This window comes from Danaus plexippus (genome assembly GCF_018135715.1).
Source record: "Danaus plexippus chromosome 16 unlocalized genomic scaffold, MEX_DaPlex mxdp_23, whole genome shotgun sequence".
Taxonomy (NCBI): Eukaryota; Metazoa; Arthropoda; class Insecta; order Lepidoptera; family Nymphalidae; genus Danaus; species Danaus plexippus.
The window spans coordinates 278491-303918 of record NW_026869851.1 but is presented as its reverse complement, the minus strand read 5'-3'; the positions used below and the strand labels follow the sequence as shown (position 1 = coordinate 303918).

Genomic DNA, 25428 nt, shown 5'->3' with positions numbered 1-25428 from the left:
TCAATATTTTCAATAATAATAACCGGAATATGTAACATTTATTAAGAACATAATATTTCGATATTTAAATGCCAAGATATTTGTTACCTTAATGTTAAGGAAATTCATATATGTTTGGAATTATTTTTTACAAGATGAGCAATAAAAATAGAACATACAAAACAGTAAAAAGTTATGGTCCACCTAATAAACCAAGTTGTAAAGAATTTAGGCAACGCAAGCTTCATCTAAGGGCGTCACCAAAACCAAGTTTACCTCTTAAAATCAGGTTCCACAATATTCTCTGACGGTCAATACTATCAAAAATTCGTCGTTTTGTTGAACGGATGAGATTGAATTACCCGGATACCGAATTAACGACGCAGAAAATGAGAACAAAACAATATGAAAAGGCGAACATTTTGTTTAGACAGTAAATTATTGTTCGAGTGCTATTATCAGAATCAATATAGATTTATTTTAAACATTACATGGTAAACTTTATCACTGTACTCTTCTTTTGTTATTTTATATACAACATATACTTTTTAATGGTCTTAAATATTTAATAAGTACTCGTAAATTATTTATATAAATTTCTTCTCACCTTCGCAATCACAGAATCATGATCATTAATGAGTAATGAGTTATAAATTTTCTCACTCTGTCTAACTTTATTTAAATTTATGTTAATTAAAATTATTTATTTGTTATAAAGTCAATATTCACAAATTTTTCCTTATAAAACTATAGAACCTGCGGCTTTAGTCAAATTTGTTTTTGTGATATCTTGTGGTAGTGCAAAACAAGCATATTTACTTAAATAATATTTATATTGATCTCAAATCAGAGTATACTGATTGTAATACAACATCACAGACATATTGCAAGATAAAGCTCCAACATTCACATATATATGTACATACAACATAATATACCTATAATCTAAGTCATGAATTTAATTATCTGGACTTTGTTCGATATCGAGTCTGAATATTTGAATTGTATGAATAGTATCCATTCCGTACGTATGTACTGTTAGATTTCTATTTCACCGAGGCTTCGGTTTTTTATAAAAAATAAACTAATTTAAAACACCAATTGTATATTTCATAAACTTTTAATCAATCGATTAAAATATATTAAAGTGAGATAATTCGTTAAAAGTGGTATCGCGTAAGAGAGCTGGAAGTGAACTGAGGATCACGGTGGTCGTATTGTTAGAAGGAAATAGAGCTGTTTTGGCATTTTTATCTGGAATGTAATGTGACCGACGTGTGAGGTCTAAATCAGCGATATGGGTAACATCCCAGGGTTTATAACAGTACGTATTCCATTCAAATTTTTCATTTTTTACTCATAATATGTAAGTTAATTAAAGTACAATACTTAATATTACTTAGCCTTAAGATAACGTTAAGTCTATTATTTCCACTCTAACAAGTACTTAGTAGTTTGTGACATGGGTTATGCAACAAAAATCTTTTAGTACCTACCCTTATTGAATTTCATTTTCCCACTACCTAAGTAACCTACGTTGCGACTATGATCACATCATGTGCATAGATTTATTAACAAAACACGAGTCACTCTCCCTATCTAGTGTGACTTTTAGTAAGGCTGGTAAATAAAAATACATAGAAGAGTTATTCAGTAACACTACACATACTTTAACAAACATTAATTTGCCAACCGCTCTAAATTGGGACATATAATTTTTCATTTAATACATTTCATGAATTAAGTTAGTTTATTATTATTTCCTTTAGTTAGTTTAGACTCCTAGTTCCAAACCTGAGACTTAAAATGTTATTTGCAGAAATCTAAATAAAATCTGTTAAAAAAGACCTAAACTATACATATGACAATTAATACACTACTTTTTGACTGTTTACATAAATAAACCTGACATAACTATGATTAAAAGTGACTATGAATTAACGTGGCTATATATAGGTAGTTATAAAATATATCTATAATGTACCTATTTTATCTAAATTAGCCAACCTTATCTATATACGTTGTCAAACGCCTAAATGTACAAACCATTACTAATTAAGTTAGTAATTAACGTTAGTTATAAAATAAAATTTGTTCTTAATTTATAAGAAAGATACCTTTATAACAGTTGTGACATATCATATTTAGAGATATGGATATTGTAAGTTCTTCTATATATATTTTTTTACATATAGATTATTTTAAAATATACCGAATTTGAAATCACAAAATTCGTTATTGTAATTCGTAACTTTGAAATGTCATTTGCATTTTTATTGAAAGAGTTTAGTAATTATATTTTATAACTCATTATTAACTGAATAAAATTATAAAAAGATAGTCCTAAATAGTTTCTAAGGGTCCTAAAGTATCTTAACCTTTTAATTCTTTACATTATGCATTTTGTTTCAGAGAATAAGTTTCATATTCCTATTTTTCTTGATTATAAATGTCCATGGTTACTCAATAAGAACTATTGGTATGCCAGGAGATATATTTACCAACTTAGTTCCATTGGAAGAACCAACATTTTTAAGTTGGGAAGACATCGCTGGCATGTATGGTTAAAACTTAAAAATATATTTTTTTTTGTACAAAATATCTGTGTTTTTTTTAAATTTATTTAATGTAAAACGATTAAAGTACCATCATTATCGTTACAAAAATGAAAGACAACGTTTATCTGTGTGCTTAGTACAAGTTTGGATCGCCATACCACATACGAAGCATTTCCCGTATCCCACCCAATAACCTAAGTCAATGCTATAGTGTACGAATATTTATAAATAATAATCTCAGAGCTCCGTATGTCGTATGATATCGCCTACTTAGGGTAATCATAAAAGTGTTAAAATAGTATCTCTCTATGGAAAAATGTGTATCAAAGTTTATATTTTAAAATATTACAAGTTAGAGCTGATAATAGAAAACTAACAAAATATAATAGTTAATCTTCCATTGAGCAACTAACAAACATCTTTATTTAAATAATAATTATAGCACTAAACCTCCTAAAATTAAATTCAAAGTAGATTAAAAATAGTTCTACAATTTTAAATAACTACGAAATCATAATACCAAATGTTATGAATGTAGCGTAAAAGACGGGCTTTCACTTACATAACATATCGATGGTAAGCAATCGTGTTGACCTTGAATAAAGTCGTCAATTGGAATAGAGAAAGCCTTTCCTATAAATTCTGGAATTTGGTCCTCAGTTGGGAACCCAGTGTTCTTTAGTTGGGACGTTCTATACTTCACTTATAATAAATAAAACTCAACTTTACTAAAACAATTATAGTAAATCAGCAATGAGGGTAAGTCTGATACACTTTTGTTATCCTTTTTTGAACCTTAACATTCAAGGATTAAGATAATACAATACCAAAAACATGTTCTTGCCTTTGTTAAATTTTGGTAATATTTCACAAAATTTTACTTATTTTTATGTTATACCTACTTTTTATGGTATCATATAAATAATATTAATGCATCGTAAACAGACATTTCAATTTATCGTATAGGGCTATATGATAAAGTATAGAATTCACAAAATGTTGCCTTTTGTTATTTTAATATAATTTCTCTTTTCTGTAATTATTATTCTTTCTTTCTTTTTATGCGTGAGAGTATTAGTGGTTACCCATTTTTATACTTTCTTTCAATGATATAAAGTAATTTTTCCATCTACTTACATTGAGCATTACAAATATGCTTAATAAGTATATTGTTTGATTGTCTAATATTATTCTCGTCTCTAAATGAAGTTTCAAGAAATATTAATCAAATAAATAAAAATTTTTTAACACCGTTCGTTTAAAAAAGTACTTAAAAAAGGAAAAATTTTATAAATAAATTATGTTCTAGTCGCTACTTTTGTTGACTTTGGTGAGTATAATCGAAAGTGCTGTGTTGGATCCAGCTCTATTTCTGGCCCCGAGTCCACCGCTTAGTACAACACAAGAAAATGTCCCGGAAAATATATGGAAAGGGACAATGGAGGCCAGGATGAACAAACGTGTCGACAGTAGGTGTTTTATAAATAATTTTTTGATAGTTAACTAATATTCTTGATAAGTTGGAAATATTTCAATTTTAAAACAAAAATATATATAACTTTATCTAAAACGATCCCGTTGATTGTCTGATTAGAATTTCCAATTACAATCTCATAAAATAGAAAATGCCGGAACAAAAATCTATATCCTTAACTTAATAACGTCTAAAAGTCGTCAAAAATTTAAAAACTAGTGTTAAGTTCGTATAATTATATTCTTTATATGAAAGCAACGTTAAACCGATTCGTAAATTAAATAAAATTTTAATTTAATTTTATGCTTTTTCAGTTATAGCGGATATGCCTAAAAAATCTGTGGAGTTAATGGAAGGAGCTGAAACATTTTGGCCTTCATACACGGCGAGGTTAAGAGGAATTCATATTCCACTGACTTATCATTTAACAGGAACTTATGGGGGGATGTATGGCGGTACCAGTGGTAGTGTATTAGCTAGCAGTTACATGAGCCCTGGTATTGGTGGCCTTAGAGGAGTTCTAGCTGGAAATAGTGGAACCGGTGTAAGGGTTTTTGCAAGTGCACTAGGACCATCTTGGAGCGGATGGGGAAATGGCAAATGGGGACATTACGGCAAAGGATAATTTTGATAATTAGAAATATAGAACCTATATTTTCTGTTAAAACAATTGATGATAAATTTGTATTTTTTTTCGCATAAACTATTATTATACTGTTACCCTTAATATTTCGTTTCATCATTTTAATACATCTGCAGAACACGTCGTTAATACTCTGTTAATTTGTTTATATTAACAAATCATTACCACAGGAAATTAAATATTAAAAAAAAACACCAGTCGATTGAACAAGTCAATTGAACAAGTCAATCGATTTGTGTACTATTTTATTTGATCGAGGAAACACGCAATAATATATTAGACACGAAAGGGATTCATCTCTCTAAACTTTAAAAACCTTTAACAAGAACCTTTCTCACCCTTTCAATATAAGAATTCATTAAGGAATAAAACATTTAAATTTAACACTTTCTTAAACAATCTTTATCAATAACAACATTTTAATACTTTTAGGTATTTATAATTATATTTTTTACATCAACACTAATCATTTGTTGATAAGTGTTATGTCCTTAAGGATATATCCTTTGGTACTTTTTTATCGCAAAAAATTAAAAAAAAATACAAATTTATGCAATAATATTTCTTATAAAAGAATCCTCCTGAATAAAACTTTCATTAAAGTTTTACTAGCAATCACAAACTATTGATCAATATTTAATAGTGTGTATGTGAAGCAAGGATTTTTTCGTTTGCATAGAAGGAAAGGTTAAGACAAGACTAGGTATATTATAGTTAGTAATTATCACCAAATTTTTGTTTCTGTTTCTGTAACTTAAATATTTAAATAGTAAATGTCGTTTTTTTCTATTTCATAATCCTTCTGTAAAGTTAAAGAAGTTTAAGAATTTATTTACCTTATAATTTGTTTGTCCTTAAGTAAATGATTTATGATCCGATCCTTTTGTATTCAATAATATGAAGACAAGTGATGATTAATAAATGAAAAACTCGTAAAATACATAGTTAAAGTAATAAAATTTTATTGTTTAATGCGCCGTTACCTAAGTCTTAACTTATATATTATACCTAAATTATAGCATTACAATGTTTTTAGTATCTATTTATATCAAATAAAATACACACAACTGAAAATGCCTCTTAAATAGAGTATCAATTATATATTTATGGGCAGATATTCTAACAATGAGATATCTAAACATGGTCTAAGAGACGTTATGCTTACAAGGTAATATATTTGTGTAGTAAAATCTAATGCTAAATCTTTGGCATGGAAAAGTAAATAAAAAATATACATATAAGCTTAAAAATATTGAATTTTTTTGGGCCTCAAGTTTGAAAATGGTAAAAAGATAATAAATTTCCAATTTCACAATACCATTTAATTCTACAAAGTTTATATATGTACATATATATTATATTTTTATTGTTCTTTAATAGAATGCTACTTAAAAACAAACTTCTAGTCCTCGAGCACATGACCCACACATTATGTACTATCCCGTAAATTTTTTTTTTTTTTTGCAATTTTAAATATTATCTTGATAAGAAAGTATTTAATGACCTCGGTTGTGTTTTTCGTTTAACGCAATTTTTACAAGAACTAACCTTCAACTATTCCTAATCCCCTTTTCTTATCAGCTCCTGAACTATAAAACGGATCCCACAATTCATGATGAATGCCTTCTAGTTTACCTGTCATACATAATAACCAAACTTCCTGTGCGGTCCCAATTTATAGACCAATGAAATTTTTCACATATCATTGCGACGTAACCTATGTTGAAAATAGCATCAATTTTGCTATTGTACTTTTACCAATTATGTTTAGGGGAAGGCAACTTTCATTTGATGGAAGAGGAAATATCAAATGCATTGCAGGATTGTTCCCAATTGAACGATAAATTGAACATAAAAGTTAATATTGAAAAACGACAGCGTCGGCATAACGACTTCAGATATTATGCCTTTCGAATTGACGCTAATTCGAAACAAGAAATTAATCAGTACAATCATGAGCGCCGCAACACTTCTACTGAAAATGATAAGATCATTAACGTTAATGATTCTGGTATAAATTTTTCCAGGTATCCATATGCAGGAATTGAAGAAGATTTAATAAATTCTGGTAACCGACAAACCATTGACGACGATAGGAAATCTAATTTAAAACAACAAAGAAGATTTAAAAGAAATGAACCATTAGTATCCAAGGACGATGTGGATAAGGTAACCAAGTCGTATATTGCATCATATTACACATTTCAAATACCTATATTTCATATACCTCGGTATTACTTAAAGAATCTGTAATTTTTTTTAGTGCCTCAGCCAATGTGTATTTGCCAATTTACAAGTGGTAAGAAGCTACGTCTAACGTCAAATATAAAAACCACAGTTTTTATACTAATGCAAATTATAAAATTTCCGTAGGTCGATTCCAAAGGTATTCCCCGCGAAGCAATGTTGTGGAACAAAATACAATCATCTGTAACTTCTGAACAATCTGAAACACTCATGAGGGAACAAATCCGGTCCTGCTTTCAAGAACTTCAATCTGGTAATCGGAATACATTAAACACATATAAATATTAAACAATACATAATATCATCCTTGTATAAGTCTAAGTAAAATAATCTTATCATTATACACTTATTGCACAATATATATTGTGATGAGTAATAAGAAGTATTTACTTAACATCTTCGTTTAACATCAAAACCGGAATATACCTACAATTTAAGCACCTACATGTTTGCATACACAAAATATTATGTACGTTAAGTACTTACTTAAGATCTCTGTGGTTAGTAGATGTTTGTATCATCTTTATGTAAGTAGTGATTTATGAAGCGTTTCCCGTTTCTCACTTAAAAATATACGTAAATTCCATAATATACAAATAATTAATAATGAAAAAATGTTAACGCTCCGTATGTAGTGTGAAGATGCAAGCTTGGGGTTAAGCATACAGGTTTAAATACTAAAGAAAAAATTATGAATTATATAGCGACATAGGAGATTTTTGTAAATTTGTGATAATTGTTTAAATTGTGGTGTTCTTAAATGTAATCTTATGTAGGAAATATAAGTCTTACAATTATTTTTTTTATAGAATATTGAAACATTTTTTTTTATATACTCTATCATTACATGTCTGTTTTCCTGTTTATTGTAAACTTATGTTCAAATGTTACAATATTTAAAAAAAAAAATGTTATTTCTTCAGTCCGTGAATTTCAAGTCACGATTGGTATTTTAATGAAATTATATGTATGCTTCACCCATTTACTTTTAACCCTTTTAACATTGCTAACTAAAATATTTCTCTTTAATTAATACAGAATCAGAAGATAATGGATGCGTGTACTCAAACAGACTTGAACGTTGCTTAATGCTGCACATCTCCGACAGGAAAAGAAATAGCACGCAGACGTATACTACTTCGATAAAATAATGGTTCCCGTGAGAAAATCTAAGTAAATTTGTTTGAAATAAGCATCATAACCATCGTAGGATAATTTAGAATTATCTTACAGAATAATTTAAATTTCAAAAATAAAATATATAAAGTGTTAATATTATTTTACATTAATTAAGTAAATTTATCGACAAAATCATAAATATAATATAACTGGGTAGCCAGGGAATGAAAATGGCTGTGGGAAGTAAAGTACAGGTTCATCCAGACTGACATTTTTCAACTCATGTGGATATATTTGCTTAGGGAGAGGCTCTTTTACCCATAGTGGCACTGTTTTTGCATACTGAAATGAACGAGAGAAATAATTCGTTTTTTAATTTACTAAAAGTTTTTTTTTTTTATTGTAAGATGAATAAGTATTTTAAAAACAAAGACTTTTAACTTTCAAAGAGTTTGAAATTTAATGATAACAATAGGCAAAGGTATCATCGCATTCTAAATGTAATAATCAATATTTAACGAAGCAGTTTCTATAACGTCTCTTTTAAGTAATCCAGTTTTGAATCATATCAGTAATAAACAGATTTTACAACTAATAACACATTCCAAATAGATAAGATTTAATAATTCTCAAGTGATTTCGTTCATACATTATTATACATTATTAAGTCAAAAATTATTTGTTTTCTTTATGATACAGATAATTATTTGTTTTCTCTATGCCTTAAAGTGTTATTATTAGAACCTATCAGAACAACCTTAAGATACAAAAATTGATAATAAATTTTAAGCATCAATATGATATTTATTTATCATTTTAATATTTGTGGATTTATTTTGAATAACTTTAAAAACATAATAAGTATTATTTATTTGTTTGGATACTTACAAAACAAGTTAGACTTGATAACAAATACACAAAATGTAGCTTCATAACAGTTAATAGTGCGACCATGCTTGAAATGAAACATTTCAAATCATAATGAGATATTTTATTAGTCCTTATTTCATTACAATTAAAAAAAAACTAATCAATGTCATTATTGTGGTAAAAAGAAATATAATTTAATGCACCGCTGGCGCAAATGATGATAATAAAATTGTGTTTAATGATAATGGCGGCCGGCTTCCAGAGACTTTTGGTTGAGCTTGAATATGTTTCGACCACCTGCATAGATGGAGAAGAGATTCTTGCTCGGTAATTGATAATTGTTCCTGTTAACGTTAAAGCATACAATCAGTAAAATTGAATGAAGAAAGAGATAGAAAATAGGGGCAAAAAATACTCACAATTAATGGATACAATACATGATATGCAGCTACATCTGTGACATTTAAGTGATGCCCAGTCAAGTATGTATTCCTTGCTAAAGCTTTATTTATGCCCTATAAATAAAAATAACAAAAATTAAAAGAGAAAAGATCTACTCTCATGATGTTATGTATAAAAAACTATGCAATGTTCAGTAAAATTGCATTCTTGCATGTTAAATCATAGTGTAATATACCTGTAAAAATAGCTTTGCAAAGCTGGGGTTAGAAGAGGCTTGCTTTGCGTACATTGCCAAGTGTTCCAGCCATTGATAACTTAACAAAATTTCCTCTTGTCCCATGATAAATCCACTTTTTGAAGCAAGCCGTAAAATTATAGTAGCAAAACCTTCAATATTTTCTTTATCTAACGAAGTCGTCAAAACCTAGAAAATGCCGGTTTGAAATATTACATTTTCACTAAATATGACTACAATTTTAGGAAACATCTGTACATACTTTATCTGTGCTATAACACACCTGCCCCACAGGTGTATTAAGATATTTACCAACATATTTAATTACATCCATTATTTTATGTTAGTATAAAATAAATTAAATTATAGTAAACTATCCGTTTAGCTTAGCTTATTAGCTAATATTTTATATTTGTTTCAGACTTCAAACTTCAAAGATTAGTTGGAAACGTCGAAGTGTCTAATCAAAATTTGACACTTGACACAGATTCCTAAAAATTACAAAAGAAATGCATAGTTGAATTCATAGTGAACTTTCAATATCTCCACAAATAAATCAATATCAGTTAATGATTATATTGTCAACGGTTTGATACTTAAACGAGTAATATTAAGCCATATTTACTAATTCTTTTTTTGGAAAAGAAAAGCTGGGGCTATTCAAATATACCAAGCTAAAAATACTGCAATGAAATTGAATTTAAAATTTTCATCGACATCAGTCAATCCGCTTGCGAGCTGCTATACTAAAGATAAGTTGTAATCATATTTAAGAATAAAAAATAGAGTGATATTTTTAATTAATAGGGTGGTACACATCAATAATTTGTAAACAGAAAAAGCGATTATGTTTGTTCATGTTGATAACTTATTTCACAAAATAAATTTTAATTTTTATATATTATTATAACTGGTAGCCCGTTTATGAAAGTACATTTAAACGTCATAGATTTTACAGGTAATTACTTAGTTTAGAAGTTCTAATTGATTATGTAACGTCGTTTTATTAGTTAAATAAAATTTCAAACTGCTTTTATTAAAACTAAATACTAACTAATATTCGATTTTTTTATAAACTATGACGAATAGGTTTATGTTATGACCATTGGGGCCATAGGGCCAATATATATATATATCTCATAGACTAAGTAACACTAAAACCTAGGGTATTTTGTTCCTGTAAATATTTAAAAATGTTAGTTAATCTTACACGATTCCACGTGTTAGGGCGTCAGTGTTTTTCACATTAAGCTAGTCACTCCTTACCTTAGAGCATAGAATACGAAATCTCAACGAATGAAAAACGTTCCGAACAAAAATGCCGGCATGGGATATATTAAAAAGAGGCCGAAAAATTTACTGATTTACTTTAAGCTTTACAAAAACTTTATGGCGGAAGACTGGTCATATCATAAATAAATTTTTTTTACTTATACTTTGTCGAGAATTAAATAATTTGAAAATGAAACTAATCGTAATTAATGGGTTTTTCGATTACATATTTTATAAGAGAAATAAATGCAAACAAGTAGGGCTTTAAATAACACATTTGGATATTCTTAAACTATACAATAGAAACTGCACTTTTCCATGCACAAAAAATAAAAATATAACAAACGAATAATCGAAGATAAATAAGTTGTGCTGCAAAGTAAGGTAGATATATCATTCATAGTTAATATGACATCTGACATTTCAGTTTTGACATTAGCAAAACCAACCGCAGTAAAAATTTGTTCTCCAATTTTTATGTTGTAAAAACAAATAATTGATATAATAAACTAAGTTATATTATTTTCAATATGGTCCAAATAAGTTAATATTTCACTATGCTCTCGTAAGTCATAAAGATATAAAGATCTGACCTTTTAAAAACCAACTACAGTATTTTCCTGTATTATTAGTGTAAAAAGATAGATGAATATTAGAAAATTTTGTATACCATTAAGCGAAACTGTAAATAGTCCGTTCTAAATGGACAAATACCAACCGTAACTCGTTTTTGTTTAGTCGATATCCACAAACGAATAGTTCGTCTTCATGTTGACTTTGTGCCATAATTATTTTCGTGTTTCGCCAAATAACAAAAACAATAATGATGGTGGGCAAGACTTTAGTAAACGAAAATTTGCGTTTGGAATATTTATTTTATTCCTTGTATGTGTATTGTGGGTGGTATCATCAGAGTTGACAAAGGTATTTCTTTTTTGCTGTTGTCAAATACTTCCTGCCTCAAAGTATTCATAGTTCACTTTTTTTTTTCAGTACATATATATAGAGAAGAAGTTAGAAAGACCATTTCTTGTGACTTATGTTAGGAGTTCATTATTATTTGTCTATCTATTGGTATTATGTTTTACTCCACCAACAAAAGATCGATGCCAGCCTGCTGATTACACGGTAAAAGAAATTCACATATAATATAGTAGAAATTTCTTTTTATTAAGTTCATTTTAAACATATTAGAATGATTTTTTTCAAAAAAATTGTAAAGTGAAATTTAATCAATTCTTATTAGACCATTAGGCAATATTTTTACACAGAAATTAATATTTTTAAATAACATATAATAGACAAATATTCTTAATAAATGTATTATTCAACAGTTGTTAGCATTATTAGTTGATTAAAATTAATATGTTTATAAAATTTCAGCAACTTTTAGAACAGACAGAAGAAACAGGCGATGACAGCTTTTACACAGAAGGCAGTAGTAGCCTGGTTAGTTACACAATGTTTTATATGTAAAATCAAATTATTAAAAGTAACTAAACCAATATCTATTAATACATTTATGTCTCTATTACATTAAACCTTGGTTATAATTTTAAGTAGTGATGTGATTTTGTCTTTCCTAATATCTGTAAGATGCATTTAAGTCTCATAATTGAATACTAAAACAGACATGTAGGCGCATCACTTCTTTTTATAATATTCTACTGTTTAATTTATGTATGATGTTGGACAAAAATATACTTTGTTAGCCCAATGTTTTTCATATTCTTCCTTATCAGTTTAATAATTTTGATCATGGAAATTTTCTCAAAAGTTTATATTAAGTTAGAAATATTTTCCAGGGTGACTCTACATTCGTTCCTGTGAGAGCCGGCGAAACAACTGATAGCGATGACCAATCTCCCAGGGCTGTGAGATTCAATAAAGTAGCCGAGGTAAAGTTTTGAATGAAAAAACTTAAGTTATGACAAATGTATATTCATTATATCTCCCGACAGTTAAGATTTTAATTTTTATTTTTTTATATGGAATCCTATTCTTATGAGAATGGACGCAGTTTATATTAATAAAACAAGATTACACAGTTTTTATAACTATACAAATGCAACAACAAAAATTGTTTTATTGTTCAATTTGCATATTAATAACTTTAAAATTGCGTAATCAATTATACATGTCAGAATTCTTATAAGTGACATTGATAATGCATTGTCACCTATTATTTGCATTACAATTGCTGAGATTAAATATAGATTAAAAACTTTGGATATAAAGTTTGTTTGTGTTGAAATGATAACAATGTTTTGTTTTTAATTTTTTATATCATAAGCTTCACAAGGTGAAATTTAAATTATGCAGAAGTATAAATAGGCAATTTTAATAAAAAATATTTTGACAGTAGGTCAAAATTTTAAGAAATTCTTATCGGAGCAGTAAAATTCATATAAACAAACAAAATTTTTACATTCAGTGAATGTTATCTTAACTCATAGTCGGCTAATTTTGTGAGAAGTGTTTGGAATTCCAATTTGTGTTTTGTATTTTCTTAATTTATTTATGCGTATGACGGAATGTGGTGCATATTCACGGAACAATAAGGATTTTTTTCATGAAAAATGACAAACCAAATGACCTGTTGTTCTGATAGAAATTACTGGATTTCAAACCTGACCTTTTATTGGCTCATAGATACAATTTTATTTCGTCATAAAGAATGAATGGTGCTAATGCACGGGTTTTGATGTAATACAAGCAATTTGATCTAATTTCTCTATAATAGGATTTTATTTATAAAAAATAATGTCTATTGACAGGTGCGTGTTATGTCGGCGGCGATGGCTGGAGAGGCTCTGCTGGCTCGCCTGTCATGGTCGGCTTCAATCCGCGCCACAGAGTACGCACAACGTAGAGCAGCAGCGGCCGCTACAAGGAGACATCTCAGGCTGGCTTTAGTATTCTGTGTACCGGTAAGTAATAATATCTATACTAATATTATAAAGTCGCAGAGTTTGATTAAACGCACTAATCTCAGTAACTACTAGTCCGATTTGAAAAATTCTTTCAGTGTTGGATAGTCCATTTATTGAGGAAGACTATAAGCTATATTTTTGTTTAAAAAAAATATAGGTCCATATGAAAATTGCTACTTTGTAACCCAAAGTGTAAAATCGGAAACTTATTTAGGCGCGCTCCGCAAAAAGTATTGACAGTGAAACACATAGGGTACTACGGGTTTTTAGGTCTCATTAAAATCTAGAAAAATTTCTAGATTTTAATGAGACCTAAAAACAACTCCTATTTCACGCTGACAGAGTCGCGGGCAAGAGCTTGTTACTTATAAATAAATTAGTTTATAGGCTAACCATATAGTGAATACTGGCTCACGGGAGAAGGCGTGAAGGACGAAGAATTACTAACCACACACCTGACAGTTCTAGAAATATGTGACGTCATATCGGTTTTGTTATTAAGATTGTGATGTGTTTTGACAAATATAATTTTGTGTAAAGTTACAAAATTATTAATTATTATATATCTTGTTGATATTCAACCGAATTCGCGATAATTTTGTTTCTAAAATATTTGGTTCACATTCATTCGTTCCATTGGTTTGTAATTTGGATAACAAAATAAGAAAATATTTCAATTCAAATTGTCAATGTGTGTCGTCAACCAAGTGGCTAGACATTATAGTTTGCTATACTTGGTACCACTCAATCGAAATAGAAATCTGTTTTTATTAAATATTCCCTTAAAAACAATATGCAGCCGAAATACGGGAAGAAAATAATATTTATTTAAAGCGAGTGTAATTTTTTAAATTTCGTCTTACAGTACTTGACTGTCGTTCCATCCGTGGGTAGGTAGAAATAAAATCGTAGGTGATGAACTAGATATATCAGTAACAGTCTATTCGCCCTTTTCTTGAAGACGCCTTCATATAATTATATATTTTAATAATCAATTATATTTCTGTAATCGCTCTACATGCATAACCTACTTATAGTTAAAGTGTTATTTGCAGTGCTCAAGATAAATATTAACTGAATTGATAAATTATTAGGTTAAAATAATCTAGGGATGTTTAAAAATTATATGTATGTTTTTTTATTTTGCAGTGGTTCATTTCCAACTACCTGTACCGGCTAAGTTTGTTGCATACAACGTCATGCTCAACTACCCTCTACACTTCAACAACCGGAGCATTTGCCCTATCATTCGGAGCAATGTTCTCTCAAGTGCCCACTGATAGATTTTCGACATCCAAATGTATATCTGTCCTGCTCACAGCAGCATGTCTGGTAAGTGTTGGAAAGAGATAGTTATATTATTATACATGTATGTGTAAAACATTTCCTAATTTCACAGGTGGTATTAGGCATATCAGAGAGCCATCACAATAACTGGTTGGCTGTTTTATCAGCTATTGGATCAGCGTTCTGTTATGCTTTACACCTCTTACTGTTCCGACAGGAATTAAGGAAGGGTGATGGCATTAATTCATTCCTATTAGTTGGTGAGTTCATACTAATTTACATAAGCACATAAATACTAGATAATGAAAATTTTTATGCCTTAATATTGATTAAATTTTTTTTTTATAAAAAGAACAAGTGTCTGAGAAATGGTACTTAGATAATATTTTTGAACTAATCAATTACATTTGTAGTAAAATAATTCTTTTGTTTATAATCAAGTGCTAGAAATAATTAAAATAACACACTCTAAAGAAACAAATATTTAACAAAATAGAGTTATATAGAAAAAAATCATCCCGTTACAAACTCCTGGCTTGATATTTTAACTTAAGTTTAATTTAAATTGACTTAAATTTTATTATGTTAGGCGCAGTGAGATTTTATAGTATTAAATATGTTCCAGGTGTTGTCGGTTGTGCATGTGGCTGTCTTGCTTGGATAGCTGGCGGTCTATTGGCTGCTGGTGGTGTTGAACGAGCTGACCTTCCATCACCACGTCTATGGAGCTGGTTGTTATTGGACGCAGCTCTTGGGCCACTACTCATTGAATCGTTGTGGTTGTGGTGAGTGCAATTTAGATTTAATCTTAGATGACTATTGCTAGTAAAATACTAGTTTTACTTACAAGATACTACATTTAGAATTTTATATATAATGTAAAAATATTTTATATAGTACAAGAGTTATGGTATCCGAAATTTAAACACATAATTTTGTGGAGTGGAAAGTGAAATGTTAAACATTACGTAATGACTTAAGGCCATCATAATTAAACTATAAAATATAATTATTATTATTTGTCTATAACAACATTTCACTGCTCAAATACAAGCGATCCAACGGAAAGAGATAAATAATGTAAACAAACAAAACAAGTTGAAATTATCGTGATGGTTTAATATACATGTTCAGGGGTAGATGGTTGACGTCATCTCAGACTGCCACGGCATCCTTGGCGTGTATATTTCCATTGTGCGTCTGTGTGGAGGCGTGGCGAGGGACGGGCAGTGTGTGGCGCATAGCGGCGGCGGTACTCGCGGCTGGTGCATGGGTTTTGGCCACACTGCCTATACACAAACCACTCGGTTGGATCACGGCTAGGATACGAACGGATGGATTCACGTTAGTTTGTTTTATATTGAAATAAAATTAATTTTTTTTTTCAGGATTTACTAAACGATTTTAATTATTATTTTAACTAAGGTTAAGGTCAAGTTTGCTTTGCAGCAGCCGCGATCACGGGTAGACGAGGCGAGATCTCATACGAATAATATTACTTTTATTTTATTACTTATTTAGAAATCTTAGATCGAGATATAATTTTATACTTTCTATATCTCCATAAACTCCAAACAATCAGGTTAAGACAGAAGTCGAGATACGCAATATAATAATCTGTATGCTTAAAATTTCAAGTATTGTCTATCCTAATAGTTACGTTAGCAAATTATACATACAAAACTATAGAATTATTATAAATATAATTTTAATCTTATTTGGACTGCAATGTTTGTTTCTTATATGACAAAAAATTAAGTGAAACTAAGATTAGTAATTAGTTTTTCAAATATTTATTTATTTCATAGTAATCAAGAATAGTGCAAAATACTTCATAAAATTAAACCACCTTTATTTATTTGTATTATAATATAGAATTTAATGTTAATATTTCTCAATACAAATCTTGTAGCATTCATACAACGCTAAATTATTGACACTATAAAATTACTAAAAATATATCTCGATAGAAGAATAATAATATTATTTGTATTGTTTCAGGGCTATACGTAATATATCAGATTTGGACGAACAATCAGAAGCTCTCATGTCATCCGATGAACCGACGTAACCCATATCAAGTACGAACCATGGCTTCCGAGTGTAAATAGCAAGGGGTTATTGACCTCCTGCTGTCCCTAGTCTAATATGTGTATAGCATTTACAATATACATTTAGTAAGCTATAAGTATAGAAGGATGTGTGTTTGTGTGTGTTGTCGGCAATAATTTGTGATTCTTATAAATATTTTATTAATATTGACATTCCATTCGATAGTTACAATTATTTTTTATCTGTATTTTTTTTTTATAATCTGTTTATTTTTAAATTCTACTCGCGACTGGTTATATGTTAATGATTCTCTATTACCGATTATGTTTTGAATTACTAAATTTTCTATGAGTGTGATGTTTTTCTTTCATGGTAGTAATATCGTATAATCTCATTCATTGAATCATTAGAATTTCGGAAGGAATGTAAATTTTTATAGAAAAAAAAAATTACGTAGAATTTTGTTATTTATCAATATAATTACCTATTTTATCAAAATAAACTGAATTCATTAGTATAAGTTCATAAATAAAAATTATAAGAAAGTTATCTATATTAGTTGAAATAAAATCTTACAACTTTGTACTCAGATACTCTAATATCACGTCTTATTAAAATTTTATGTATAACTATATATATATATATTTATAATCATAAATCATTATTGTCTTACAGATATTTCAATGAAAACGACAAATGCGTTGTAGTTAAAATAGTAATCGACTTATAAAGTCGACTACAATAAGGCCAACGAGACGAGATAAATTTTGTAAATACACTTCGAACTAAATCAAGCTACGATGATACCATTTTATAATATAATAAAAATCACTTTGCAACAGCGGATTCTGATTGTGATCAAGCAAAACATAAAATGCTCATTTGTATTGATAACTTTATTTCACTTTTAATCTCTCTTTAGACGCAATAATTGCGTTCAAAGTCAATTCTCTTGAGATCATCTTGTAGGAATAACTCATTATATTCCCTTTTAATCCAGCGACTCATAGTTTATAGAAATGTCAATGTGTGACGCAGTATTGCATATATTTTAAGAATTAATTTCCCCCTTCGACATAATTGTAGCAGATTTTGATATATATATAAAATCGTAAATTACATATATATAATGTAATAAATTCTATGGTTGGCACAAATGTGTTTGTCATTGTGTTTTATGCTCTCACAATAAAATATTTTCTTTGTACGTGTTTAAATTTGTTAACCGTTTTATGTGTATTCAGATACTTAAATGTTGTAATTCTTGTCTTTTTAAGTAAACAATAAATAGTAACTGTAATTATTATTTATTGTCCACTCTCGTATATTCTTTTATTTATACTAGCTTTTCTATAAACAGAGAAAAAATATATTAAAACTTTATTATTATACAAAAAGGGTCCTTACCGCTAAAGAGAAAAGTCTCTTTCGTACTTTGTGAAATCCTTTTGTTATATTATCGTCTTAAAAAAATAAATTATGTCGAAATAATGAACGTTTTGATAGCCTATGTTAAAAATTTACAATTAATGTCTTTTTCCAAAAACAAAATCGATTTTGCACACAATTTAAAAATATACAATGTATTAAAAAGGTTATTTTCTTGCAATTAATTATTAAAAATTTTTTTTTACTGAGACAATATTGTATTTTCTGGATGTTTAGAACTAATATATAATATTGTCAGACGATTGCAGCTATTACTGAGGAATGGTGAATAAATATTTAAACATATTACAAAAATGTGGCGGGGTTTTTATAAACAACGATTCCAAGAAAATTAAAGTTGCTGTTTTATAATATGAAATCATAATGATGATAAATCAAAATCTGCAAAATATCTAATTATGAATTGATTTTTATCTGTATATTGCGGTATTCAAAAATACAAACCTACAGTTGAAAGGTAATTTGTTTAGTCACCTATAAAACCGCACTGTGTTATTTTATACCAGCATCAAAAGCTGGGGTTTGAAAGGTCAGAAATAGACAACCATAGGCAATTTCAGTAAAGTTATAATCGGAGTGCATGAAATCGATAAAAGCTGTATTGAGACTAATATTTCTTATATTAATTACATGATGGAAGACAAAGATTGTATATATATTTAATTTTTTGCGATAAAAATTAAAGTCTATTTATATTTTGTACTTTCTTGTGGACTTGGAAATTTGAAAAGAGATTATTTTTTCGGCAATGTCAACCTTTTTATTTCTTAAGCCAATTATAATATGCTTTTGTATACTATGTGGAGAAATTACAAATTAGTTACAATTACTTCACTATTCCTGACCCTCTTGTTTTGAATTTTGACAATTGACAGTGACAGATATTCAGACTATTCAGATTTAGAGGTTAGGCTGAAGAACTCTTAAACTTTTCGTTTAAATCTTTATTAATACCAGCATCATACAAATGTAATTACTCAACATGATGCTCTTAAATTATAACATCTCACTAGTTGTGAGGCTTACTACAAAGCAGGCTTTTCCAGTGACTAAACGTGCAAGCTTTGTTATAAATAATCATATATCACAGCAGGTTACTTTATATAGCTCAAAGGTAACACCTTCAAATGAAGATATTTATAAAAAATTCACTGATTTTGAGACGTTAAGCAAGAAGAAAACGATAAGTAAAGCCATGAAAGCTTATTTGGAACGAGCTCGAGAGCATGACGAGTTTATAAAGAAACAACAATTCGAATATAACATAGGTAAACGTCACCTCGCTAACATGATGGGCGAGGATCCAGAAACATTCACTCAAAAAGATGTGGATCGCGCCATTGAATATTTATTTCCCAGTGGTATTTACGATCCAGCTGCGAGACCACTAATGAAGCCACCAGAAGAAGTATTCCCAACTCGAAAGGCCGCAGAGTTCGATGAAGCCGGACGTCCGCATCATTTTCTATTTTACACAGGAAAACCAAATTTTTTCAAATTATTATATGATGCAACTGAAACCTTACAGAGTTTGTATAAGTTTGAGGACAAGGTGATAAGAAAGAAAGAAATTCCTGATCCAAATGCAAAACTTGAATTATTAGCAAGTGTTTGGATTACAAAAGATGAATTGGAACAGTCTTTGGTAGAGAAGTTAACTGACTTAGAATATGATAATTTTAAATTAGTTATGGAAAGAATAGTTTCATCACCATACTCTTATAGGTGCAAAGATTTCATTGAAAAGTACAGAAAACCACTTGCATCTCAAAGATTTGCATTAGAGATTCCAAAACCGAGTTATGATCAAGATGGCCGTGCTTTTATTACAACATATGAATGTTTACGTAAAAAAGCTAGAGGTGATGTAACAATCAGATCACCTGGAACGGGCAAGATAACAATAAATGGTAAAGATTTGACCTATTTCCACGATGTACAGTCAAGAGAGCAAGTCATTTTCCCTTTAATATTTAGTGAAATGTTAGGAAAGGTAGATGTGGAATGTAATATTGAAGGAGGTGGACCTTCAGGGCAGTCTGGAGCTATAAGGTGGGGTATAGCTTGGGGATTACGTAGCTTCGTTGATAAGAGTATGCTTGAAGCCATGCAAGTAGCTGGTCTACTAACAAGAGACCATAGAAGGCGTGAACGTAAGAAGCCAGGGCAACCAGGAGCAAGAAAGAAGCCCACTTGGAAAAAGAGATAATTTAAAAATAAGGGTTTACTGATAGCATTAGAATAAAAATCAGTTATGCGAAATTGTTTTTTATTACTTCCATTGTTTATTTATTATTTTCTGAATTTTTTTTTCATGGTCTTCTTGCGTCCACCAATTTTCTTTTGGAACATAGTATTTTTGCGGTCTTTATTGTAAATTCTCTTCTTCATTAAAGATTTCAACTCTCTTCTGTCTTTTTGTACCTCCGTTTCTTGTGGCTTAGTAAAGAACAGGAGTCCATCTAGAAATAGTAACAAATATAGTCACACCTAACACACACTATTAATATAAAAAAATAATGCATATAAGATAACATTTAATATTTAAGCAGAACTTCACTTTTCAAGTAACTTGTACGAAATACACTTTAATTAACTTGCAGCGACATGTTCATGGAACAATGAGATTGTAATGTCAGTTTAACAAAAATATAATTACATATTTTCTTCTAATAGAGATTCTTCTCACCTTTTAATCTATAATCAGAGTTTGTGAAGAATAAATTTTCCCTCCAAACAGTTTTTGTTTCCTGTTTTTCGGTTGTATCATTTACTTCAGTAGTTTTCAAGGCTTCTTCCTCGTTTTCGGAATCAGATGAATCGTACACAAACGGGTTTTTTTCATCAGGTTCTAACGGATTTTTGACTTTGTCTTTCTTTTTAGTTTGAATTGGAATAAACTTGCCTTCATCTTCATCTCCTATAAGAAATATCAATTTTATAACAAAATACATAAACAATTTAACATGTACATTTATTAGTTAGGATTCTTATTATCATAAATTATATATTGCAAACTATTATTGTGTGCTGGTATAGGGAGAAGTTGTGGTTAAACTTGTATTTACGTTGTGACAGTTAGGCTTGAATCCCTCATGAATTTAAACTATGGCCAAAACTCTATTTTTTGAAATTAAAATTATTGATTTAGATACACGATATTTTTTAAGATGTCAAATATATATATATATATATATATATATAAGTTGGTTTGTGTATGCTTCAAAAACTCAAAATATTCTGTACCGATTCAGCTGACATTTTGACCCGATATACAACACGCTTCGAGGATTGTTTTTATCTATTTTTCGCGATGCAACCATAGCCCTAAGTCCGCCATTAACCAGCCAAAACTCAGCAATTGCAAAGGACGCGTTGTTAACGAACTAATGAACGACATAGTGGAAGCAACAATTTTAACGAGGCCTTTCGAAGGTGAATATGCCCTCATTCCTTGAATTCCCATTAATCATGATCCCGATCGATACATCGGTTCAATTTGAAAGATTGCAATTCAAATGCAAAAAATTAAACATTAATAAAACATATGCTGTCTCTTGTTGTTCGCAGTGAACCGTGGCAGGGCACAGCTAGTCTCCTATAATATAGTAAATTTTGTAAGTTGATAAAATTTTAATATTTTTTTTATCAGATAAAAATTTTAATTTTTAATTTTTAATTGGTGTCATTGGTTTAAAACAAATAAATAAAGGAAAAAAAATAACTGAATAACAATAGTCTAATATTCAATGTTTCTTTTGAGTACCTTTACTAACTATAAACGCATTTAGTAAAAGAAATTTCTACTTCATATATAAATTACCCTCATCCTGAACATCGTCTTTAGCAAAGAGACTCCTCAGGCTGAACTCTTGTGGTTGTGTTATTGCTTCCTTCAAATCATCAGTAATCTTATAGAACTGTTCCTTGGAAACTTCCACTTTTTCAACAACACTTTGTGTTTCTTGTGGTTCCTCTTCCGCAACCTCCGCATCTTTTTTCTTTTTTTTACTTTTTTTTGTCTGTTCGGGTCTTTCCCCGACCGGCGCTAAATATTTTGCATGTTCCGGCTGTGATGGATCAAATCTCAGCATACCAAGTTTTTGCCTTAAATCAATTGTTAAATGACTTTATTACGAATAATCCATAAAAATAACAAACTTATTATAAATACTTAAGATCTTCTACGCATTTATTGTCTTTTAACGAGTATACGATGCCAAATTCAAAAAATACAGAAACATAGATACCAAACATAGGTACAATTACCCCTCCTTTTGCGTCAAGGGTTAATAAATTCTTAAAAAAATATTAATACTCACTTTGTTCTGTTCGCTAGTTCTGGTTGTTTTGTTTTAATGGTCACGCCTAACAAATTTTGCAATATATCAAGCTGTTTTGATTTTTCGTCGGCTTGGCCTATTTCAACATTTTCTTCGGCATGACCGGCTTCAGTATCGCTCGCTGATTCATCCTCAACAAATCTTTCATCCAAGACGAAACGTTTGTCAGCTTTGTATGTGGACTGTAAGTCTAAAACCTGGAAGTAAATTGAGGGAATATAAAATAAATGACTCATGAGACGAAACCTCTCAGCATTCCATGGATTCAGCGTGCGGGTGCCGGGTCCATCGCGTTGCAGGGAGAGGAGCTTCAACAGTGCCTGGGACTTGCGACCCAGGTGTAGGTTTAAGGGGCCTCTATTTTACGCGCATTAAACGCTCACCTCCACTTTCCAAGCTCCTCTCTCTACCTAACCAAATATGACTCGAACTTGCTAGGGCTGCCTTAGACACAAGTTCCAAGAATGAATGTATATGTATTTTTATTATGTATTTATTAGACAGCCTTACTCTTTCTGATATAGATACTTACCAAATCAATAGTGTAAATAAATATATATACATTAATAATTAAGACTATATTGTACTCGGTAAAACATTTATATGGTATCTACATAGTATGAGAAAAAAATTATGAACTGAATACAAAGAATTTGGCATAATAAAAATTAATAGAAATAGTATGTTATGAATGAATAAATGTAAGGCAACATGATTCACTTACCTTTTTACCCTTTTTCCCTTCAAATTGTTCCTTTATATCAAAGTTTATTTCATCATCACTGGCAGCATCATCAAACAAACTCGGTTTCTCTTTCGAAGTTTTAATATCATCAACACCTGCATCATATTTAGTTGAACATTCGTCTTCATTATCGGAAAATATAACTTTCTTATTTTGTTGCTTGTCCTATAGAACATAATTAATCATATGTAATATTGCACACAAGGCTTAAGTAGATCTTTACAGATTCTGACATTGGACAGATTTTTATTTAAATAGTGAAACTAACGAGTTCCCAGTTGAATGAAGCCTTTCTTGCTAATAATAAGGTTTCCCATCAATGCTTGATTCACCGAAATATACTTTAATTTTTTTTTTGGTGAATTATGACTGTTTCTTAGAAACCTATACAAAATAAATATTGAGTTACAAAAAATATCAACTTGCAACTATGATTTGACTTTTCTATTGTTTTAGTCTTATACAATCATAAAAAGTGGGAAAATTATTGAAATCTATTGAGATTTTCGAATATTTATAACAATATGAGCCTATTAACTTATTGCAAGAGATGTTTAACAGACAAATAGACATAAAAAATTTGGATGTCAGTAACAGAATTGAGTTCATAACTGAATTGATTTTTTTTTGTCTAAGCTTAAGTATTTTTGTTATGCTGAAATCTAACTCACAATACTTATCAGGCCAGTTTTAATTATGTTTTTCTTTGCATTAAACTCTTGGCGCTTCTTCTTGATTGACTCTAGTCTCTTTTTATCCGAACTCATTTTCTTCTCATCATTTTCGAATGATTTATTCTTCATAGAATTAAAACTGTTTGAATGATCTACATCGCCATTGAAGTTTTGGTGTTTATTAAAATTTTTGTTTTTAAAGTCAAAATTGTTTTCTGCTTTCTTAGATTTTGTTTTTATATTTACTGGGGTTTCATTCAGGTCATTAAATTTTCTTTTATGTGTGTTCTGGTTGCTGTTAATGAATACTTTGGCATTATTTTCTTTTATTGGTTCATTCTGTAATAAAAACACATGATTTATTCACATTATTTGCGAGAAGTAAATAAAAAGTATTAACAATTTACCCCCGATGTCTTGTTTTGAGCTTGTTCTCTTTCCCTCTGAAGTCTTTCTAAAAAGCTTTCACGGGCTCTCGTCACATACAATTTGTGTCCTTGAAAATCATTATCAGAGAAGAATTTTATACCTTAAAATTTAAATTGTTATACACATTAGAAAAGAACAAAATTTGTTTTATAGTAAATAAAAGCTCAATATTTATATAGTGGCTATAAATTTTTTCACAAGAAATCATCACACATACAAATAATAAAATTTAAATATATAAGTAAATAGAATTTTACATCATAAATTTAGGAATTATTTGTCTGTTAAATTATCCTTTACCCCTAAAATATTTAATTTTTATCTTATTAACTCACACGATTCCACGTTATAGTTGGAAGCAGAAATTGTTACAAATGCAAATGTTTTTTTATCATTTTCCACACCAGGTTTGGATTTCAAGTCAAAGTTGGTTACTTCTCCGTAGGAAGAAAATATGTCTTTTAGGGAATTGTTATCAATGTTTTCCGGTAAATTGCTCACAAATAATCTTGTTGCTGAGGCCATTATTCACCATAAAAAAATATATAATATACTTTGTACAAAAATTTCAACACATGTGTGCTTAATATAACAAAATGTATGCATATCAATTCCCATGTGAAAATGACAACTGACAGTTAATATATTTCTTAAAGCAACTTTCGCTGGATTCTGAAAGTTTTAAGACCGTCGTGAATTGAAAAACATTAAAAGTAT

The 25428-nt window shown here is 29.4% G+C and overlaps 6 protein-coding genes and 1 long non-coding RNA gene across 8 annotated transcripts; 5 read left to right on the top strand and 2 right to left on the bottom strand.

The window, feature by feature from the left end:
• The first annotated feature begins 752 nt into the window (after positions 1-752).
• On the top strand, positions 753-2578 carry LOC116772148 (uncharacterized). The gene is made up of 2 exons (XR_009753679.1): positions 753-1303; positions 2392-2578. It is a non-coding gene; the product is annotated as an uncharacterized LOC116772148 (long non-coding RNA).
• Positions 2579-3124: 546 nt separating this feature from the next.
• LOC116771987 (uncharacterized) lies at positions 3125-4833 on the top strand. The gene is made up of 3 exons (XM_032664000.2): positions 3125-3296; positions 3847-4006; positions 4326-4833. The coding sequence occupies exons 1-3, from the start codon at positions 3291-3293 to the stop codon at positions 4634-4636; spliced, it is 477 nt and encodes a 158-aa protein (XP_032519891.2). The 5' UTR covers positions 3125-3290; the 3' UTR covers positions 4637-4833.
• A 1324-nt stretch (positions 4834-6157) lies between these two features.
• LOC116771793 (uncharacterized) lies at positions 6158-8695 on the top strand. 2 transcript variants are annotated; one of them, XM_061528055.1, is made up of 5 exons: positions 6158-6600; positions 6682-6823; positions 6918-6953; positions 7028-7154; positions 7940-8695. In XM_061528055.1, the coding sequence occupies exons 1-5, from the start codon at positions 6374-6376 to the stop codon at positions 8050-8052; spliced, it is 645 nt and encodes a 214-aa protein (XP_061384039.1). In that variant the 5' UTR covers positions 6158-6373; the 3' UTR covers positions 8053-8695. The 2 variants fall into 2 exon arrangements, with proteins under 2 accessions (XP_061384039.1, XP_032519657.2); XM_032663766.2 differs by having other exon boundaries at positions 6161-6823.
• A 301-nt stretch (positions 8696-8996) lies between these two features.
• LOC133320246 (eukaryotic translation elongation factor 1 epsilon-1) lies at positions 8997-9990 on the bottom strand. Its single transcript, XM_061528056.1, has 4 exons — positions 9790-9990; positions 9528-9716; positions 9310-9405; positions 8997-9234 (listed from the first exon to the last, which is right to left on the bottom strand). The coding sequence occupies exons 1-4, from the start codon at positions 9859-9861 to the stop codon at positions 9085-9087; spliced, it is 507 nt and encodes a 168-aa protein (XP_061384040.1). The 5' UTR covers positions 9862-9990; the 3' UTR covers positions 8997-9084.
• Positions 9991-10345: 355 nt separating this feature from the next.
• Positions 10346-18278, top strand: LOC116771792 (solute carrier family 35 member F5). Its single transcript, XM_032663765.2, has 11 exons — positions 10346-11723; positions 11793-11927; positions 12183-12248; positions 12605-12697; positions 13577-13729; positions 14882-15064; positions 15132-15279; positions 15645-15804; positions 16154-16363; positions 17021-17100; positions 17747-18278. Exons 1-10 carry the CDS (start codon positions 11568-11570, stop codon positions 17088-17090), a joined length of 1374 nt encoding a protein of 457 aa, XP_032519656.2. The 5' UTR covers positions 10346-11567; the 3' UTR covers positions 17091-17100; positions 17747-18278.
• A 1111-nt stretch (positions 18279-19389) lies between these two features.
• Positions 19390-20782, top strand: LOC116771810 (small ribosomal subunit protein uS9m). Its single transcript, XM_032663786.2, has one exon. It carries the CDS (start codon positions 19503-19505, stop codon positions 20727-20729), a length of 1227 nt encoding a protein of 408 aa, XP_032519677.2. The 5' UTR covers positions 19390-19502; the 3' UTR covers positions 20730-20782.
• Positions 20773-25330, bottom strand: LOC116771809 (nucleolar protein 8). Its single transcript, XM_032663785.2, has 8 exons — positions 25047-25330; positions 24690-24811; positions 24280-24621; positions 23588-23773; positions 22843-23060; positions 22344-22627; positions 21210-21440; positions 20773-20982 (listed from the first exon to the last, which is right to left on the bottom strand). The coding sequence occupies exons 1-8, from the start codon at positions 25234-25236 to the stop codon at positions 20813-20815; spliced, it is 1743 nt and encodes a 580-aa protein (XP_032519676.2). The 5' UTR covers positions 25237-25330; the 3' UTR covers positions 20773-20812.
• Positions 25331-25428: the final 98 nt, after the last annotated feature.

What these genes read in the sequence shown, in the direction of transcription:
- LOC116771792 (XM_032663765.2), top strand. Translation starts at nt 11,568, where the DNA reads ATGTTGACTTTGTGCCATAATTATTTTCGTGTTTCGCCAAATAACAAA. An exon ending in ATTGAATCGTTGTGGTTGTG is followed by an intron (nt 15,805 to 16,153) that starts GTGAGTGCAATT and finishes ATACATGTTCAG; the next exon opens with GGGTAGATGGTTGACGTCAT. An exon ending in ATACGAACGGATGGATTCAC is followed by an intron (nt 16,364 to 17,020) that starts GTTAGTTTGTTT and finishes GTATTGTTTCAG; the next exon opens with GGCTATACGTAATATATCAG.
- LOC116771810 (XM_032663786.2), top strand. Translation starts at nt 19,503, where the DNA reads ATGATGCTCTTAAATTATAACATCTCACTAGTTGTGAGGCTTACTACA.
- LOC116771793 (XM_032663766.2), top strand. Translation starts at nt 6,374, where the DNA reads ATGTTGAAAATAGCATCAATTTTGCTATTGTACTTTTACCAATTATGT. An exon ending in CCAAGGACGATGTGGATAAG is followed by an intron (nt 6,824 to 6,917) that starts GTAACCAAGTCG and finishes AATTTTTTTTAG; the next exon opens with TGCCTCAGCCAATGTGTATT. An exon ending in CTTTCAAGAACTTCAATCTG is followed by an intron (nt 7,155 to 7,939) that starts GTAATCGGAATA and finishes TAATTAATACAG; the next exon opens with AATCAGAAGATAATGGATGC.
- LOC116771987 (XM_032664000.2), top strand. An exon ending in GATGAACAAACGTGTCGACA is followed by an intron (nt 4,007 to 4,325) that starts GTAGGTGTTTTA and finishes ATGCTTTTTCAG; the next exon opens with TTATAGCGGATATGCCTAAA.
- LOC116771809 (XM_032663785.2), bottom strand. Translation starts at nt 25,236, where the DNA reads ATGGCCTCAGCAACAAGATTATTTGTGAGCAATTTACCGGAAAACATT. An exon ending in CAACTATAACGTGGAATCGT is followed by an intron (nt 24,812 to 25,046) that starts GTGAGTTAATAA and finishes TTAAATTTTAAG; the next exon opens with GTATAAAATTCTTCTCTGAT. An exon ending in AAGGGAAAAAGGGTAAAAAG is followed by an intron (nt 23,061 to 23,587) that starts GTAAGTGAATCA and finishes ATTTACTTCCAG; the next exon opens with GTTTTAGACTTACAGTCCAC.
- LOC133320246 (XM_061528056.1), bottom strand. Translation starts at nt 9,861, where the DNA reads ATGGATGTAATTAAATATGTTGGTAAATATCTTAATACACCTGTGGGG. An exon ending in TGTGTTATAGCACAGATAAA is followed by an intron (nt 9,717 to 9,789) that starts GTATGTACAGAT and finishes GGCATTTTCTAG; the next exon opens with GTTTTGACGACTTCGTTAGA. An exon ending in TTGCAAAGCTATTTTTACAG is followed by an intron (nt 9,406 to 9,527) that starts GTATATTACACT and finishes TTTTATTTATAG; the next exon opens with GGCATAAATAAAGCTTTAGC.